The 16,646-nt window shown below is 36.7% G+C and overlaps 1 protein-coding gene across 7 annotated transcripts in view; it reads right to left on the bottom strand.

Moving 5' to 3' along the window:
• Nucleotides 1-16,646, bottom strand: part of si:dkey-237i9.1 (SEC14-like protein 1) — a 184,266-nt gene that overhangs the window by 127,774 nt on the left and 39,846 nt on the right. For all 7 annotated transcript variants that reach the window (XM_052600737.1, XM_052600739.1, XM_052600740.1 and 4 more), the window contains exons 3-4: nt 2,428-2,577; nt 2,144-2,275 (exon numbers count right to left, since the gene is read on the bottom strand). In XM_052600737.1, coding sequence (XP_052456697.1) covers nt 2,144-2,275; nt 2,428-2,577 — 282 coding nt within the window. The remainder of the gene's footprint in view (nt 1-2,143; nt 2,276-2,427; nt 2,578-16,646) is intronic.

Raw genomic sequence — 16,646 nt, 5'->3', positions numbered from 1 at the left:
AACACTGTCAAAGATTTGATGGTTGCTCTGTCAATTCTTCGTCATCAGTTACGAACCTAGGTGTGCCATTTGATCGCAATCTTTCCTTAGAAAGCCACGTTTCTAGCATTTGTAAAACTGCATTTTTCCATCTCAAAAATATATCTAAATTACGGCCTATGCTCTCAATGTCAAATGCAGAAATGTTAATCCATGCATTTATGACCTCAAGGTTAGATTATTGTAATGCTTTATTGGGTGGTTGTTCTGCACGCTTAGTAAACAAACTACAGCTAGTCCAAAATGCAGCAGCAAGAGTTCTTACTAGAACCAGGAAGTATGACCATATTAGCCCGGTCCTGTCAACACTGCACTGGCTCCCTATCAAACATCGTATAGATTTTAAAATATTGCTTATTACTTATAAAGCCCTGAATGGTTTTGCACCTCAGTATTTGAATGAGCTCCTTTTACATTATAATCCTCTACGTACGCTACGTTCTCAAAACTCAGACAATTTGCTAATACCTAGAATATAAAAATCAACTGCGGGCGGCAGATCCTTTTCCTATTTGGTGCCTTAACTCTGGAATAACCTACCTAACATTGTTCGGGAGGCAGACACACTCTTGCAGTTTAAATCTAGATTAAAAGACCCATCTCTTTAACCTGGCTTACACATAACATACTAATATGCTTTTAATATCCAAATTTTTTTAGGCTGCATTAATTATGTAAACAGGAACCGGAAACACTTCCCATAACACCCTATGTACTTGCTACATCATTAGAAGAATGGCATCTACGCTAATATTTGTCTGTTTCTCTCTAATTCCGAGGTCACCGTAGCCACCAGATCCAGTCTGTATCCAGATCAGAGGGCCACTGCAGTCGCCCGGATCCAGTACGTATCCAGACCAGATGGTGGATCAGCACCTAGAAATGACCTCTACTGCCCTGAAAGACAGCCGAGACCAGGACAACTACAGCCCCAGATACAGATCCCCAGTAAAGACCTTGTCTCAGAGGAGCACCAGGACAAGACCACAGGAAACAGATGATGCATCTGCACAATCTGACTTTGGTGCAGCCTGGAATTTAACTACTGGTTTCGTCTGGTCAGAGGAGAACTGGCCCCCCAACTGAGCCTGGTTTCTCCCAAGGTTTTTTTTCTCCATTCTGTCACCGATGGAGTTTCGGTTCCTTACCGCTGTCACCTCTAGCTTGCTTAGTTGGGGTCACTTCATCTACAGCGATATCGTTGACTTGATTGCAAATAAATGCACAGACACCATTTAACTGAACAGAGATGACATCACTGAATTCAATGATGAACTGCCTTTAACTATCATTTTGCATTATTGACACACTGTTTTCCTAATGAATGTTGTTCAGTTGCTTTGATGAAATGTATTTTGTTTAAAGCGCTATATAAATAAAGGTGAACAAAACAACGTGTTTCATTAGCCACAGCCACAATAGCATCCTCTATTGGTTTTCTATTCTACCTACTATTAATTATTTTTATCATAAAAATAAAAATGCTACAGTGTTAGACCGGGACTTGTCACAGCACTAAAATAATGTTGCTGTTGGTTGGATTGCTTCTACGGTCATCATTTGCAAGTCACTTTGGATAAAAGTGTCTGCTAAAATGTAAAAAAAAAATAAATAAATAAATAAAGTAATTACAAGGAAAGATGCTCGCTGCGTGGTGCTTTTTATAAGCGTTTCCTCATATCAGTACACAGACTCAAGGGCAGGTAAAAACAGCCAAATTATTTAAATGCAAAACCGTTCAATATTATATTGAGAATTGTGGTATACCTAGAGGCCAGACACATGTTGTAGCCAAATATCACTCTGCTTCTGAGTGCTTAACCACATTTTTCAGCCATTTACATCATAATACTATCTCATTATGAATAATAAAAAAAAATTATGTGGTGCTGGCTGTAGCTTTGTCATAGTTTTTACTGTTCTAGTTCAGAGAGTTTAAAAGATTTTTTCTCCTCCTTTCCCTTTTATTTGTTGTCAAAGAAATAAATTGTATTTATTGAGTTACCAGTATTATGCTGGTGTCTAATCATATTACACAGCTAAATTTAAGTTGTTAATGATATACTTAACATTAATTCTGAGATGTGAGGGTTATTTTTCTCACCGAGTAACAGCAGATTTCATGAATGATGACTCTGTTGGAGAAGGTTTCATTGTGAGATTCAATATGAAGAGTTCTTTCTCTGTGGTTCAGAGAGTTCTTCTGAATGAAGTAGACATAATCCACGCCTGCAATCTACACAGAAATACAGGATTTAATATTTTATTACAAATCAAAGCTGAAAATTTGATCAAGCTTATTTACATCTTATATCATAAGACATAACACATCACTTAATGTGGAGGGAATAAGGGAAAGGGAAGGGACTTTGGGAGGTTACATTTTACCCGTTTGAGGAGTCGCGGTGCATCCACATCAAGTTTACACCTCCTCTCTATCTTATGAAAAGACTGATCTTCACTGGTCTCCTCACTGATCACATCACTGTCCACAAACATGGGAATCAGATGACAGGTGGGAAACCTCCTCTCATATGCCTGAGGAAGAGAGAAGAACAGAAGAATTGACTGAAGAACAGAGAAGAACTGAAAACCCACCTGCTTTCCTGTATGGGAGAAAAGAGAGAGTATTTATAAAAAAAAAAAATTAGCATGAGCATAAAGTCACTGAGCGCCACATGTTGCACAGAAAGGGAGCAGTGGGGAGTATATTAATCAGGTATTATCACTATTTAGCACACTGTCTTAGAGAAACATGGGCAACAATTCCAGGCATCACGGCATCATTTGTTTAATGTAGGGGGTGCACCGATCTGATATTCAGTTATGGTATTGACTACGATACTGCGATTTTCTTTCGTTATGAGACCCTAACAACCAAAAGGTCTTTTATTTTTTTACAACTGATTTGAAGAATTCTTTGTTCTGGTCTGGGTATATAAGCGAAGTGGCAAAACATTACTGGGCCTTCTGTAGCCGGAATGAGAGATTATAGATTTATAACTAATTGATTGACTTTAGTTAATTTGTTATGCAGTTGCATTAACTATGGGGGGCTAGACATAATACTATTGGAGTATAATCATGGTTCTGACATATTTCATAGTACTAGCCATAACCTCTGGTTATTGTATCACTATATTCAAGTTGTTATATAATTAGATTAATTATAGGGGGCTAGGTAAAACACGATTGGAATATTTTTATTTTATAGCATATTTTCAGTGCTAGCCATAGCCTCTGATTATTGTTTGAGCTTTAACTAAATGTTTACATAGGTGACTGTAGGGAGCTAAACAGAACCACTATTTAAAGAATGTCAAGCACGAGGCTGTCTATTAACAACTAGGGCTGGGTAAAAAAAAAATAGATTTTTTGATTAATCGTTTTTTAAAATGTGTTCAATTCAGAATCAATTCTCAAAGGCCATGAACCGAGTCCGGTTGCCATCCAGGTCACTCCGCTTAGATTATGTTTTTATTTACTTTTTTTAACCTACTTTTGCTTTCTCTTTTTACACACATTACCTCTGCACTGCATCATATACGACAAAGAAACACTTTTGGACATTGGACACCGCTTCACAGACCTGTTTCAGGACACTTTATCCTCCAACCCATCGTGGCCATCTGAGAATCTCGGGAACGGCAAGATGAACAATGGCCACCTGAATAACCACCCGAGGTGATTGATCAAGAAACACAGCGGGAAACGTGCTGGGATTCGCAACAGACCAAGGAAAAGAGCACACAGCCCTCCTTTACCGAGCATTCTGCTTGCCAATGTCCAGTCTCTGGAGAATAAGATAGACGATCTTAGAGCCAGAATAAGTTTCCAACGGGACATCAGGGACTGTAACATCCTTTGTTTGTCTGAAACGTGGCTCACGCCCTTGGTCCCGGATGCTGTTGTAACGCCGTCTCTGTTTTACGGATGGACATGACAGCCGAGGCCGTTAAATCCAAAGGCAGAGGAGTGTGTTTCATGATTAACAAGAAATGGTGTGACCCCAGGAAAATCTCCACTCTGTCGTGCTCCTGCTCGCCTAATCTGGAACATTTACCCATTATTTGCCGCCCATTCTATCTGCCTCGGGAGTTTTCATCGATCATCATAACTGCTGTTTACATCCCTCCACAAGCAGACACCGGCTTGGCTTTGTCTGAGCTTCACGATGCGCTCAGCGGTAACATCAACAAACATTCTGACGCTGCTATTATCATTGCTGGGGACTTTAAAGCCAAACTCAGGCAAGTTATGCCTAATTTTCATCAACATGTATTCTGTCCAACCAGAGGACCAAATATACTGGATCATTGCTACACTCAGTTTAAGAATGCCTACAGAGCTCGCTCCCTACCGGCTTTCGGCAAATCGGACCATGCCGCCCTTTTTCTTACACCGGAATATAAACAACGGCTCATTCAAGATCCCCCGGTGCAGAGGGTGGTGACGCGATGGTCCACCCAATCAGAACCAACGTTACAGGCTGCTCTTGATGACATAGACTGGGACATGTTTCGCACAAGTTCATCTGACGTCAGCGAGTTCACGGATGTAGCATTAAGCTTGGTAAACACGCTAGCCGAACAAGCTATGGATACAATAACTATAAGGACATTATCAAATCATAAACCGTGGGTGGACAGATCAATCCGTGCAGCAGTAAGCAAACGCACTGCTGCTCACAAAGCCAGTCTTCTGTCAGGAAACATGAGCGAGTACAAAGCATCGTGCTATTCTTTCCGACGCGCAGTAAGAGCCGCCAAAACATAGATACAGGGAACGCATAGAGTCACATTTCCAGCTAAATGACTCCCGACGCATGTGGCAAGGACTAAGGACCATGTGTGCCTTTGGACATAAGTCCTCTGCAGAGGTGAGAGCAGATCTGTCGCTGGCTGATGAGCTAAACACTTTCTACGGCTGCTTTGAAAGCAATCCAAGCAGAGTGCGAGTCTGCCGATCAGCGCGTCAGGAAGCAGCAGTCAGAGCAGTGATCATCATGTGATTACCGTGTCGGAGAACGAGGTTCGGAGGGCACTAGAGCGAGTGAATGTAAACAGTCTCAAAACATAATTAAGCTTTTAGAAACTCTATTAAAAACAGAATTAGCTTGAGCTGTTACACATACAGTTAGCCTATGCATGTGTTGAAGTTGAGTAGCAAAAATGTCAACAGAGATCTCACAAAAGCTAAAGAGAATAAATATCATAGTACTTTAGAAAGGCTATATGAAGATTTCCAAGACATTGAAAGTTCCTAGAGACACAGCTTTCAGCCTTATTCATTAGCTTAAAGTATGTTTTACCAGAAAATCTTTGAGGTTGTGGAAGAAAAAGCACAATATCATAAAATGTTTAATCAGAGCAACTGAGAAAAATCTGCAATGTTAAGCCAAAGACTTGCAAGATGACCCGATGAAAGGAGGAACACCATTTCAAAGCAGTGTGTAAGAAGAACACTATACAAGTATGGCCTTCATGTTGAGATCTTGTAGAATACCACTTTTGATCAAGAAGAACAAAGGACAACTTAAACTTGATAAAATTCATTTGTGTAGACTTGTGGAGCTCTGGAGGATTGTCATATGGAGTGATGTGACCAAACTGGAACTTTTTGGACCCATGGATCAGCGGTATGTCTGCTGCAAAAAAGGCAAAGCTCATAAGCAGAAGAACACCATCTCCATCCTCAAACTTGGAGATGGATCAGTCCTGTTATGGGGTTTCTTTACTGTAGAAGGAAGTGGAAATCATGACTGTATTAAGGACATCATGGATTCTTTAAAGTGTCAGGCCATTTTGACAAGAATTGTGATGCCTTTGGTGCAAAGACTGAAGCTGATGATCAATGGACTTTCCTGCAGGCCAGTCATACCAAAGTACACATCCAAATCTACTACTGCTTGGTTCAGGGATCAGTCATATAATGTACTTGAGTGACCTGTTCAGTCTCCAGGCTTAATTCTCATTTCAAATATCTGGTTGAATTTGAAGAAAGCAGTGGCAATGTGAAAACCAAAGATTATCAGTGATCTGAAAGCCTTTTCAGGTGTGGAATGGGCCAAAACTGTTGTAGAGAGGTGACAGAAACTTCTAAACACTTACAGACAGCATTTATTGGAGATTTTAACCCCTTACTAGTACCCCCCTTTTTTGGCATGGAGACAGAAATGACATACCCAAAATAAAAAGGTTTCTACTCATGATTCTTTCTGACTAGATACATAATCAACCTTTGTTCACAAAGCTGACACTTTAAAGTTTACTGTTCAGGAATCAGAATCACTCAGACTGTTATGATAATAGATATATATAAGCTCAAACATAAAATATATATATATATATATATATATATATATATATATATATATATATATATATATATATATATATATATATATATATATATATATATAAAAAACATTTTTTTAAATGTATTTTAAAAATTGTTGATGTAGGATATGAGTTTGAAAGCACAGTGTAGCTAAGGCCACAAGTCTTCCAAAACTTTATAAAAAATTTCATAATCGAATCTGTAAAACTGTGAATTTTATGAAATATTTTCTAAGGCCATGTCATGTGTATTTTTAGAGAAGGCTAATCAGATTGATTTATGGCCCTTGTCATCTCTGTAAGATCTCACATGTAAACTCTCCTGTGTATTTTGTATGTGTGTTTAGCTGTGAAAACTGCCGATTCATTATTCTATTATTCTCACCAAACGAGTCTTTCACACCTCCGCCGTGTATGACACATTATCCGCATTACTCTTTTATCATTATTCTTTTGTTTTTATTCCACCTTTATTAGCCTTTATTGTGGTTTTTCAGGCTTTACAAAGACACAAAGCAGCGATCTCACTTCAGTCTCTGTTTGCATTTAGCCCTTATTTATCAAAAGTCTTACTATAAAAATACAACAAAACATTTTCTTACGACATTACGTGAATTATTGAGACAAAAATGCATTTTGAAGAAGAAATGCACCTGCTATTAGTAGCACTGGAGCTAACGTTAGCATCAAGCTACATCAGACAATTTATGAAATTATTAGTACACTTCACACTCACTTTAAACCCCGATCGAGTGTTTATAATAACTTCCTTTAGCGATCAGGGGTGGTATTTGGTCGTTTACTGTTTTAAAAATGTGTTATTTGTAGCCTTTTTCATCGCTGCACAAGTTAGCATTTCCGGTATGTACATTTTATTTTATATTTTATAAAATGCCCCAGATCTCAAGAAAATCTCATACCAAGCTTTACTATTGTAATCGCGGGTTTATTATTCGGATATGTTGTGTGTACAGAGGTGTTTCAGTGTTGTTGTGAGCAGATATGAACCAGGAACTGTTCACGAACCATGTGACACAATCTGATGCTGTCCGGTTTTGGGACTGTCAGATTGACAAGCCGAAGGTCCAATCAGAGTCTTTCTGGGTCACAGCTCGAGTGATTCATCATCAGATCGCATAAATCAGTGGAAAATGAATAGAAATGATGATTCTGTCTGAAGAAATATGAAGTAAACATCAGTAAATATATCCATATATCTCCGCGGATATGCATCTTTGGTCTATAAATCCTTATTGACGCTTTTCAGTGAGTCTATGCGAACACAAATAAACCGCTGCTGACGTGACTGAATATGAATGAGTGGTGAATTTCTATTCAAAATGTGGCATAATACGGATTTATTATTTTGCACTCCTGACATAAATCACTAAATATCTGTCACTGCAACAATGTTTTATCAAAATATTGGTCAAATATCGAAGCTTGAGTCTTTAAACTTCCAATTGATGCACAGTTTGTCCAGATCAAGTAAGACAGTGATGTTTAACGTGCTGTGAAAGTGAAACGATAATAAACTGGGGCCGTCAGCGATGTTTGCACGTAAAGGGGTTAAAGAATAAAAGATTCTGCACAAAGGGGGTTGAATAATTTTGAACAAGAATGTTTAGAGCCAATTCGAATTTTATCATGATTCATCAATGTTCCATTCTCAGAATCACTCAAAAGTGTATTAAAAAACTCTCTCTAATACTTTACTGATGCCTTTGTTAAATTGATTTCATAAAATGTTATCCTCCACGGCAAATTGTCTTGCAAGTCAAGGGGGTTGTAAATAATTTTGATTGCAACTGTATGCTATATATAATTTTGGTAACACTTTATAATAACTGCATGCTATTAATCATTAGTTAAGCATTAGGATACAGTTAATTTATCATTTATAAAGCATTAATAGACATTTATAAGCAGTTTATAAATACAGATATAAATGCTTTATACCGATTTAAAAGCATATCTATAATGTATTTAATAATTGTTTTTTCATACTTTATTAATGATCAATTTATCATTTATAAATTAAGTATAGCATTATTTACACATCAGTTATTAAGGAGTTGTCAGTGGTTCATAAGATCACTTAGAAATTGTAAGTAAATGATTAATAAACTATTTAAATGTGCATTCATACATTTTTTTAATTCAGACATATAGTAATAGTTACAGTGTTAATAAATGGTTTATTAACATGTATTTCTACTGTAATTTAGGGTTAATTCAGGTAGTTATAAAACATGTAGTTGTTAACTATTTTTGTGAGCTCATCTAAAGTGAGGACTATTTATGCCTTGTAAAGCTTTTACAAATGAGATTTAAAGGCTGTTAATATTTCTATGTTCTGTATCACTGTGTGGTGTTTGTTTCCGTTTTTTGTTTAGAAGATAACTGAGCCTTTAAATATCCTTTATAAATGCTTTACAAGGCATAACTAGACTCACTTTAGATGAGCTCACATGAATAGTTAACTGACCACTACTAAATGCTTTATAACTACCTGAATTTACTACATTTCTTGTGATCTTATGAATCATGAATAAAGTATGAAAATACAATTATTAAACACATTATAGATATGCTTTTAAATTAAGAATAAAGCATTTATATCTGTATTTATAAACTGCGTATTACTGTCTATTAATGCTTTATAAATTATGAATTATCTGTTTACTAATGCTTAGTTAATGATTAATAGTGTGCAGTTATTATAAAGTGTTACCATAATTTTGTATGTGACGAATAAAAATCTTGAATCTTGAATCAAACACTGAACGCAAGATTAAAAATCTAATAACTAGTCTTCTCCACTAGATGTCACCCTCTTATTTTCCTTGCACGATGTTACCAATGAGCAAGAGGCAAACCTGTCATTCATTCATTCATTCATTCATTCAGTGCTTAAAATGGCAGTTTAAGATGGTTTGTTAAAGTCAGAGGTATGGAAGCATTTTAGATTTTGCAAGACGTCGACAATAGTGTTGTGGAAAAGAACAAAGCCGTTTGCATGATTTGAAATGCAGAGGTGAAATGCTGTAGTAATACTACAAATCTGAATGTATTCATGTATGAATTTCTTTCTTCTGTTGAACACAAAAGTTGACTTCCATAATATAATTGAGACCAAAAACAGTTTGGTTCCCCATATTTTTCAAAATATCACCTTTTTTTTTGTGTTCAGCAGAAGAAATTATTATACATGATGAATAATACATACTGTATTTTCAGCACTATAAGGCACACTTAAAAGCCTTTAATTTTCTCAAAAAATGACAGTGCGCCTTATAATCCGGAGTGCCTTATAAATGGATCAAGGCGCTCTGTCAAAATGTTGACATTCCCTTTAGCTCCATCTAGTGGATGCATAATGCAAGCCCAGTCAAACATTTGACTGCAATATCTTCCATTCTATGCGGCTTATAATTCGGTGCGCCCTATATATGACAACTGTTCTAAAATAGTGCATTCCTTGATTGTGCGCCTTATAATCCGTTGCGCCTTATAGTGCGGAAAAAAAAAAAAAAAAAATATATATATATATATATATATATATACACACACACACACACACACACACACACACACACACAACATATAATAACAATAACAAACAAGGTGTGCTGTCTGTAGCCTTTGTCTGCGCTGATCTTCATTTAGACACGCGTCATTAAAATGAACTGTAACACAGTGAATACTCAACGAAGAGACATGAGAGATATTTCTATAGAAAGCCTGACATAACTACTTTTAAACTAAACAAGTGCTGCCGAAAAAAAATAATACTTTGTGATAAAGTAATCCATATGACAACAACGTGATTACTGTTTTTCACGTCTCCCTTCATTATCTTCTAATGCGACCACACCCCGCGCTGAATGCCCTATTCAGATTCTAATGTTTCACTGACGTGCAGGCCTTGAATACGCCCCCACACAACTGAAGACAATGCAGCGAGACTAGGGATGTCAACGATTAATCGATGATCGATTAATTGTCGATAAGAGATGCAATCGATTAAGGCTATCGATGGTCGGTTAACCGATTCAATGTTGGGCTGCGTGCGGCTCATGCGCACTCAACACGTGCGAGCGGCTGTGAGTGACGGTGACGATATATAAAAGCATCATCATTCATTCACAATGTACAAATTAAGCTTTTAATGTGATTTAAACTTTAAAGTACATTAAAATAGAAACAACATAAAAGTTCTTCAACATTAAATGCAATAGAAATGTAGTTACTAATCATTTCATCAGATAACTGTTTTATATCGTGCGCTTTGCAGGGCTGCGGGACACAGTGACAGGACAGGTAGTCTATTCATTCCTACAACTTGTTAATTCATTCCTACGAATTATTAATGTGGCAATTGTCCATGTTTCATTAATTTTGTTCCCTAAATAACCCATGATTTAAGTGAAATAAGGGAACAAATTAATAAATCGAACGAATTCTTAATTCATGAAATCTTTAATTTCCCTTCCCATGTTTACCACAGTAAGAGATGCGAAAACAGTTATTAAAAGCGAAAGATAATAAAATAAACCTGGGAAATTAGAGGGTTAGACTATGAAGATTTAGGAAAAGAAACGATGCCTAAATATAGCCTACTGAATTTGTGGAAATTCGTGACCAACCGGCAAATCAGAACAAAGCCGCGTAAATGAAGACTATGGGGTCCAAAAGCATGGTCGCGATCTAACATTTTCCAGTTAACCTATTATTCCTCTAATAAACAAAGCTTTTATACCACACTTGTCATAATCAGATCTTATCATTTCTAAATAAATAATTGCTGGATTCAAAACAGCGATTAATAGGCGGTGTGACCGACACATTCCTGGAGCTATCACTGCTGTCACTAAACGGTGACGCCGAGCATCGTTCACAAGTTTCTGCATGGACCTGACTAGGGCACAGGTTCTAAGCCCTGGGACAAAATGGGATGCTTTAAGGAAAATTTATAGCCTACTAAGTAATAGGCCCAACATAAAAATAACAATTTGTTTTCATGTTTTTTTTTTTTTGTTGTTGTTTAAATAGGCTATGCGAAATATATCCGACTTAAATAGGCTAATTAAGATTAACGGATTTAAAACAGAAGTGTGGGCGCTCCATAAGTTCACAAAAAAAAAAAAAAAAAAGGATGACAACGCATTCTGTTTGTTTGCTTTATTTTACAAGAGCACAAATCTTCTGTTTTTATTGTGAGTGTGCACAAATGAAAGTAAACACTTTTGCGGAAAATATATATTTTTTTTAATGTCTCAGCTGTTTCGATCGCACCGGAGCCTGCTGCACACGTATATTCTAGCGATTCAAACTTACATCGCAGTCTGTTCATTATCAAAATAAAATGTCAACTAAACATTAAAAGGTTAAACTGGTCAGTTTAAATAGACCGTAGTATACCGGTCCACTCTGCTGTTATGCCAAGGACGTTTTTGCTCATATGAAGAGGATCATCTTTTCCGTCTATATGCGAATGCGTGTTAAGTACAAGCCTAGTTTACATTATAAATAATAGTTTAACATTCAAATACATTGCGAATATGGAAACATTTCGATTTGTGCCGAATGAGACATGAGCAATAACCTCCAAATAAATCTAGCCAAAGCCGCGCTCGCTCATCCTCGTCTGCACGCATGCACGGTCACGATCTAATGCGCTGTATGCCGGATTTTTAAAAATCTGACATTTTCTAGGACAGAATCCAGCAGGATCAAATTAATGTGAGCAACTGTGTTTTGGTGCAGCAGCGCCGATGTAGTTCACTTAATGTGCAGCGCAGTCACACGCGCTCCACATTTCGGATAATTTTATACAATAATGTCAGTTGAAAACATTGCAATTGTGCTTTAAAATACAACAACGAGCACCACAAAACCATTTAAAGAGGCGCGTTCAGCGTTCTCCGTGCGGGATTGGAAACTGTCAACAAAGTAAAATGACCTCAAAAGTATGGCGCGCTCTCTTCATTTTATCAAATGATCATAATCGCATCTATTCATTTTATAATCCTGCTACTAGCATTTTATTCAGACTAAAACCTCTTTAATTCAAGTGAGAAAGCGTTTTGTGTGTGTGTGTGTGTGTGGCTTTTGCACATCCTGTCATACAGCTGACTGCGTGCCTGCAATAGACGCATTTTGCAGTATTATGGTTAACGATTAATCGATTAATTGATCGTTAATTTAAACGACGATCGATCATGGAAATAATCGAAATTTGACATCCCTAAGCGAGACTGTTCTTTTATTTTACTGTTTGCTTCGTGATGAGAGAAATAAGACATAATTCACCCCAAAAAGATGTGATGTGGATGAGTATTTGAGATTTGGATTTCCTCAGAAAAAAAAGAATGAAGCACTTTATTCATCAGAGATCATAAACATGATTAACGGTTTAACGGATTAAAATTGATTATTAAAATAGTTGTCAACTAATTTAGTCATCAATTAGTTGCTAAATAACTTTTATTTGCCGTAAGCGGCTCATTTGGTGCATATTTCAAATCTGCACATTTATAATTACACTGTTGACCCATACTTTACACCTTAACCCACCCTTAAACTTACCCATACCTCCAACCCTCTCCCTAACCTTACCCCTATCCCACCTCAATAGCAGCAAAAGTGTTTTACAATACAATATTAACACAGAAGGTACACTGTACTTTTTTTTATGTAAGTACATAGTAGTTAAGGCCACCTAATATAAAGTGGGACCCACTTTTTTTCTAAGTATTCACTGCTCTTTTTCACACAGCAGGTTTTTTGTGTGTCCAATTTTTTTTCTGGACAACCTTCTGATGGATTTTACTTCATGTGAAGTTTCAATGTGAGTTCTATTCAGGTTTAATGGCATTGGCACTTTATTCTAAGGATTGTTTACAATTTCACAGCATAAGCTATAAAGCTGTTTCCCAGTAAATAATAAAATGCAATGTACTGCAATTTTATTCTGTTTTATCCTTATTCTTCATGAAAATATGTTCTGAAAGATTCCTTAAGCTTTGTTCAGGATGTTTAACTACCTTAGGAGCTCTAAGGACTGCCATGGTGAAAACATTATTTGAAATCTCTTTGAAATTTGCTAGAGTATGGGTCAGTGTTTTGATTGCAGAAGATTTCGACAAAGGATTACTAACACATAAAACAACTCCAGGTATATTTTTGATGAGGATATGACAATGCAAAATGGTTAAAATCTCTTAAAATTCTATGATGAATGATAAAGACCCTTTATTGATAATTTACTTGGGGGAAAATGGACAAAACTAAAATATAAGTGCATAAACCGATTAATCGTAAAAATAATCAACATTAATCGATTATCAAAATTGCAGCCCTATAAATGTTACAAATAAATGTAACTGTAACAAATGTAACAAACAATGCTGTTCTTTCAATTTATCCCAATTTCAATTTTAAGTTATGGAATTCAAGTTGATTAGTCAAACCATTCTTAATTCACAGGTCAACAAATAAAAAAATAAAAAAAAGCAAAAATGCACGTGAGGCGCTATCTCGCCAACTGTTTATAACAAGCATGACCTGAGACTACCTGCAGTGTTTTGAAAAAATGCATATTTTTGCTTTTAACTTCTGAACAGTTTGGCCAAAAATCACAAGACTGGTCTCTTTAGATTCGGTGGGTCATGTCGAGTCGAATTATGTATCCATATAAGCCATTTTAGGCGTCGGCCATTTTGAATTGTTTTAAAATGTTTTATTTTTTGAACACACCATCTTATCGTTACAAAAATAATTACAAAAATCTTCGGCTCCATGCCCTGATGGTACTCATAAAGTTTGGGGGCAGTGCCACCTTGTGGTCAAAAGTTATAATGAAATATTTAAAAAAATAATAATAAATGCTAATAACTTCTGAATAAATTAGACTACTGAAATGAAAGAGGTCTCCCTATATTCTTTGGGTCAAGCTGAGAATACCGATAGCAATTATCCCAAAATTGGCCATATTTCCTTTCCGCCATTTTGATTAATGTTGAAAACCTACTTTTTCAAACTCCTCCTAGACCGATTTTCGGCTCGGATCATCAAAAAGTTATGGATTTCGTGTCGATATACAAAAAAGGTTCTCATTTAGCGCATCAACAAATTGGCTGGAAACATGCCAAAATGCATCTCTGCAAAGCTTTGACATATTGCACCAAACTTTGTATGTGCCATTGTCACTTCACACTGACCATGCCACATCAATTTAGTAACAGCGCCACCTATTGGTCAAGAGTCATAAACCATTCACTAACAATGAATAAATATTTTTATAAATATGCTAATAACATTTTATTGCATTAGCTTACTGCAATGAAACTGGTCTCAAAATATATCAACACTCCTCATCAACTGTTGGTCCGACTTTCAACAAAAACGAGTCCGATGATCTTCAGACTGTGCTGACAAAAAGTTATGGATTTTGTGCATGATGCCAAAATGACACTTGAGGCTGTATCTCTGATACAGGTATATGATGAAATGTATATTCACTGGACAAGATCATGCATTTCCGCCACTGCACACTCAATCCACTCAGCATGCTTTATCAGCTAGTGCATGTCAGCTATACAGGCATTAATACTGAATATTTAACATTATATTCATTGCATAAATATATTTCGTAGACATCCTTAATCTCTAACAACTCCATTCTGGTGTTTGTTGGTCGGTTGTCTGTGTTTCTTTGCCTGAATATGGCACTTATCACATGCTGTGTGGTATCTGTGTTTGGTATCAGGGCATTTTAACAAGTATGAGTACGAGTACGAGTACAGGGACTCAGTATCGGGCCCGATACCGATACCAGTATCGTTGCATATATAATTATTACATTTTGAAAATTTATATTTTGGTCACACTTTATTTTAGGGTCCAGTTCTCACTATTAACTAACCATTAACTATGACTTTTGCCTCAAATAACTCCTTTGCTGCTTATTAATAGTTTATAAGGTAGTTGTTAAGTTTAGGGTATTGGGTAGGATTATGAATGTCATGCATTATATGTACTTTTTAAGCACTAATAAACAGCCAATATGTTAATAATAGACATGCTAATAAGCAACTAGTTATTAGTGTGAATTGGACCCTATACTAAAGTGTTACCAATATTTTTCTTACAAAAACATGAGCCATAGTTAGCCTTGTGGTACACTTTTTTTTTTTTTTTTTTTTTTTTTAAATGGAAGGGCGCTTTTTATTTACCTTTCTTTGGACTGAAGCAATGCAATATAACTACATTTATATTTAATATAACTCAAACTGAATTCATCTGCAAGAAGAAAGTCATAATACATCTAGGATGTCCCGGGAGTGAATAAAATGCTGCAGCCTAATTTTCATTTCTGGGTGAACTAACCCTTTAAGCCTGTGATGAGATTCATTGGAAGCTGCTGTGCTCTTGCGAAGATGCTCAATGTTGCAACGGTACCCTCTACTTCCAGAGTCAACTATATAGCATCTTGGAGCACAATGTGCTATGACTACAACTCCAGGAGACTGGACTTGTGACTGCCAGGGTGTTTTTGCATCCTTACTTCCATCTCCATCTCCAGGCTTCATTGCTTCAACTTATCCATTTAAAAAAAAAATTTGATTAGTAAACCACAAGCAAAACGTAATGGTTTCTTTCAAACTAAAACAGGTCTAAAGCCATTACTTTGAAAGGAAGATCAGGCGTTTCTGTTGATTTGGGAAGTTGTCTAGGTAGTCGGTTCTGAAAGTCTGCACATTTGCTGTAGTTCTCCACAATTTGCTCAATTTCAGAACTCATACCTGGCCTGTATAGGACCTCACAACTGCTCTGCTTGCTCTTCATTATTCCTAAGTGGGACTGATGAATAAGCCTCAGCATGTCCTTTCGCATGTAAGGCGGTACCATAAACTGCTGACCTTTGTAGGTGACACCTTCCGAAAAAAAAAGCTGCCTTCGAGAGTCCCAATAAGATTGTGCTGCATTAGGCACAGACACCTGTGATTTGACCAGCTTTGTTGGATTGTTTGTTGAAGGCAACTGAGCACCCTCTTTGTGCAGTGTTGGAGCTCTGACTATTTCTGTAAATTGACTGAAACAAAGCTGAGCATAGATATATACTCTAAACCTACCATCTCTAGTTTGTTTTCAGGTAACTGAGCTCTAGACAGTGTGTCCGGTAGCTCCATTTCCATTCCTCATCTATACTAAACAGTAAGATTATGCCACTGCAGGTGGAGGTGCATTCTCTGGTATTTTGTC

Source organism: Carassius gibelio, chromosome A6, assembly GCF_023724105.1.
Source record: "Carassius gibelio isolate Cgi1373 ecotype wild population from Czech Republic chromosome A6, carGib1.2-hapl.c, whole genome shotgun sequence".
Lineage (NCBI taxonomy): Eukaryota > Metazoa > Chordata > Actinopteri > Cypriniformes > Cyprinidae > Carassius > Carassius gibelio.
This window is presented reverse-complemented; position numbering and strand designations above follow the sequence as displayed.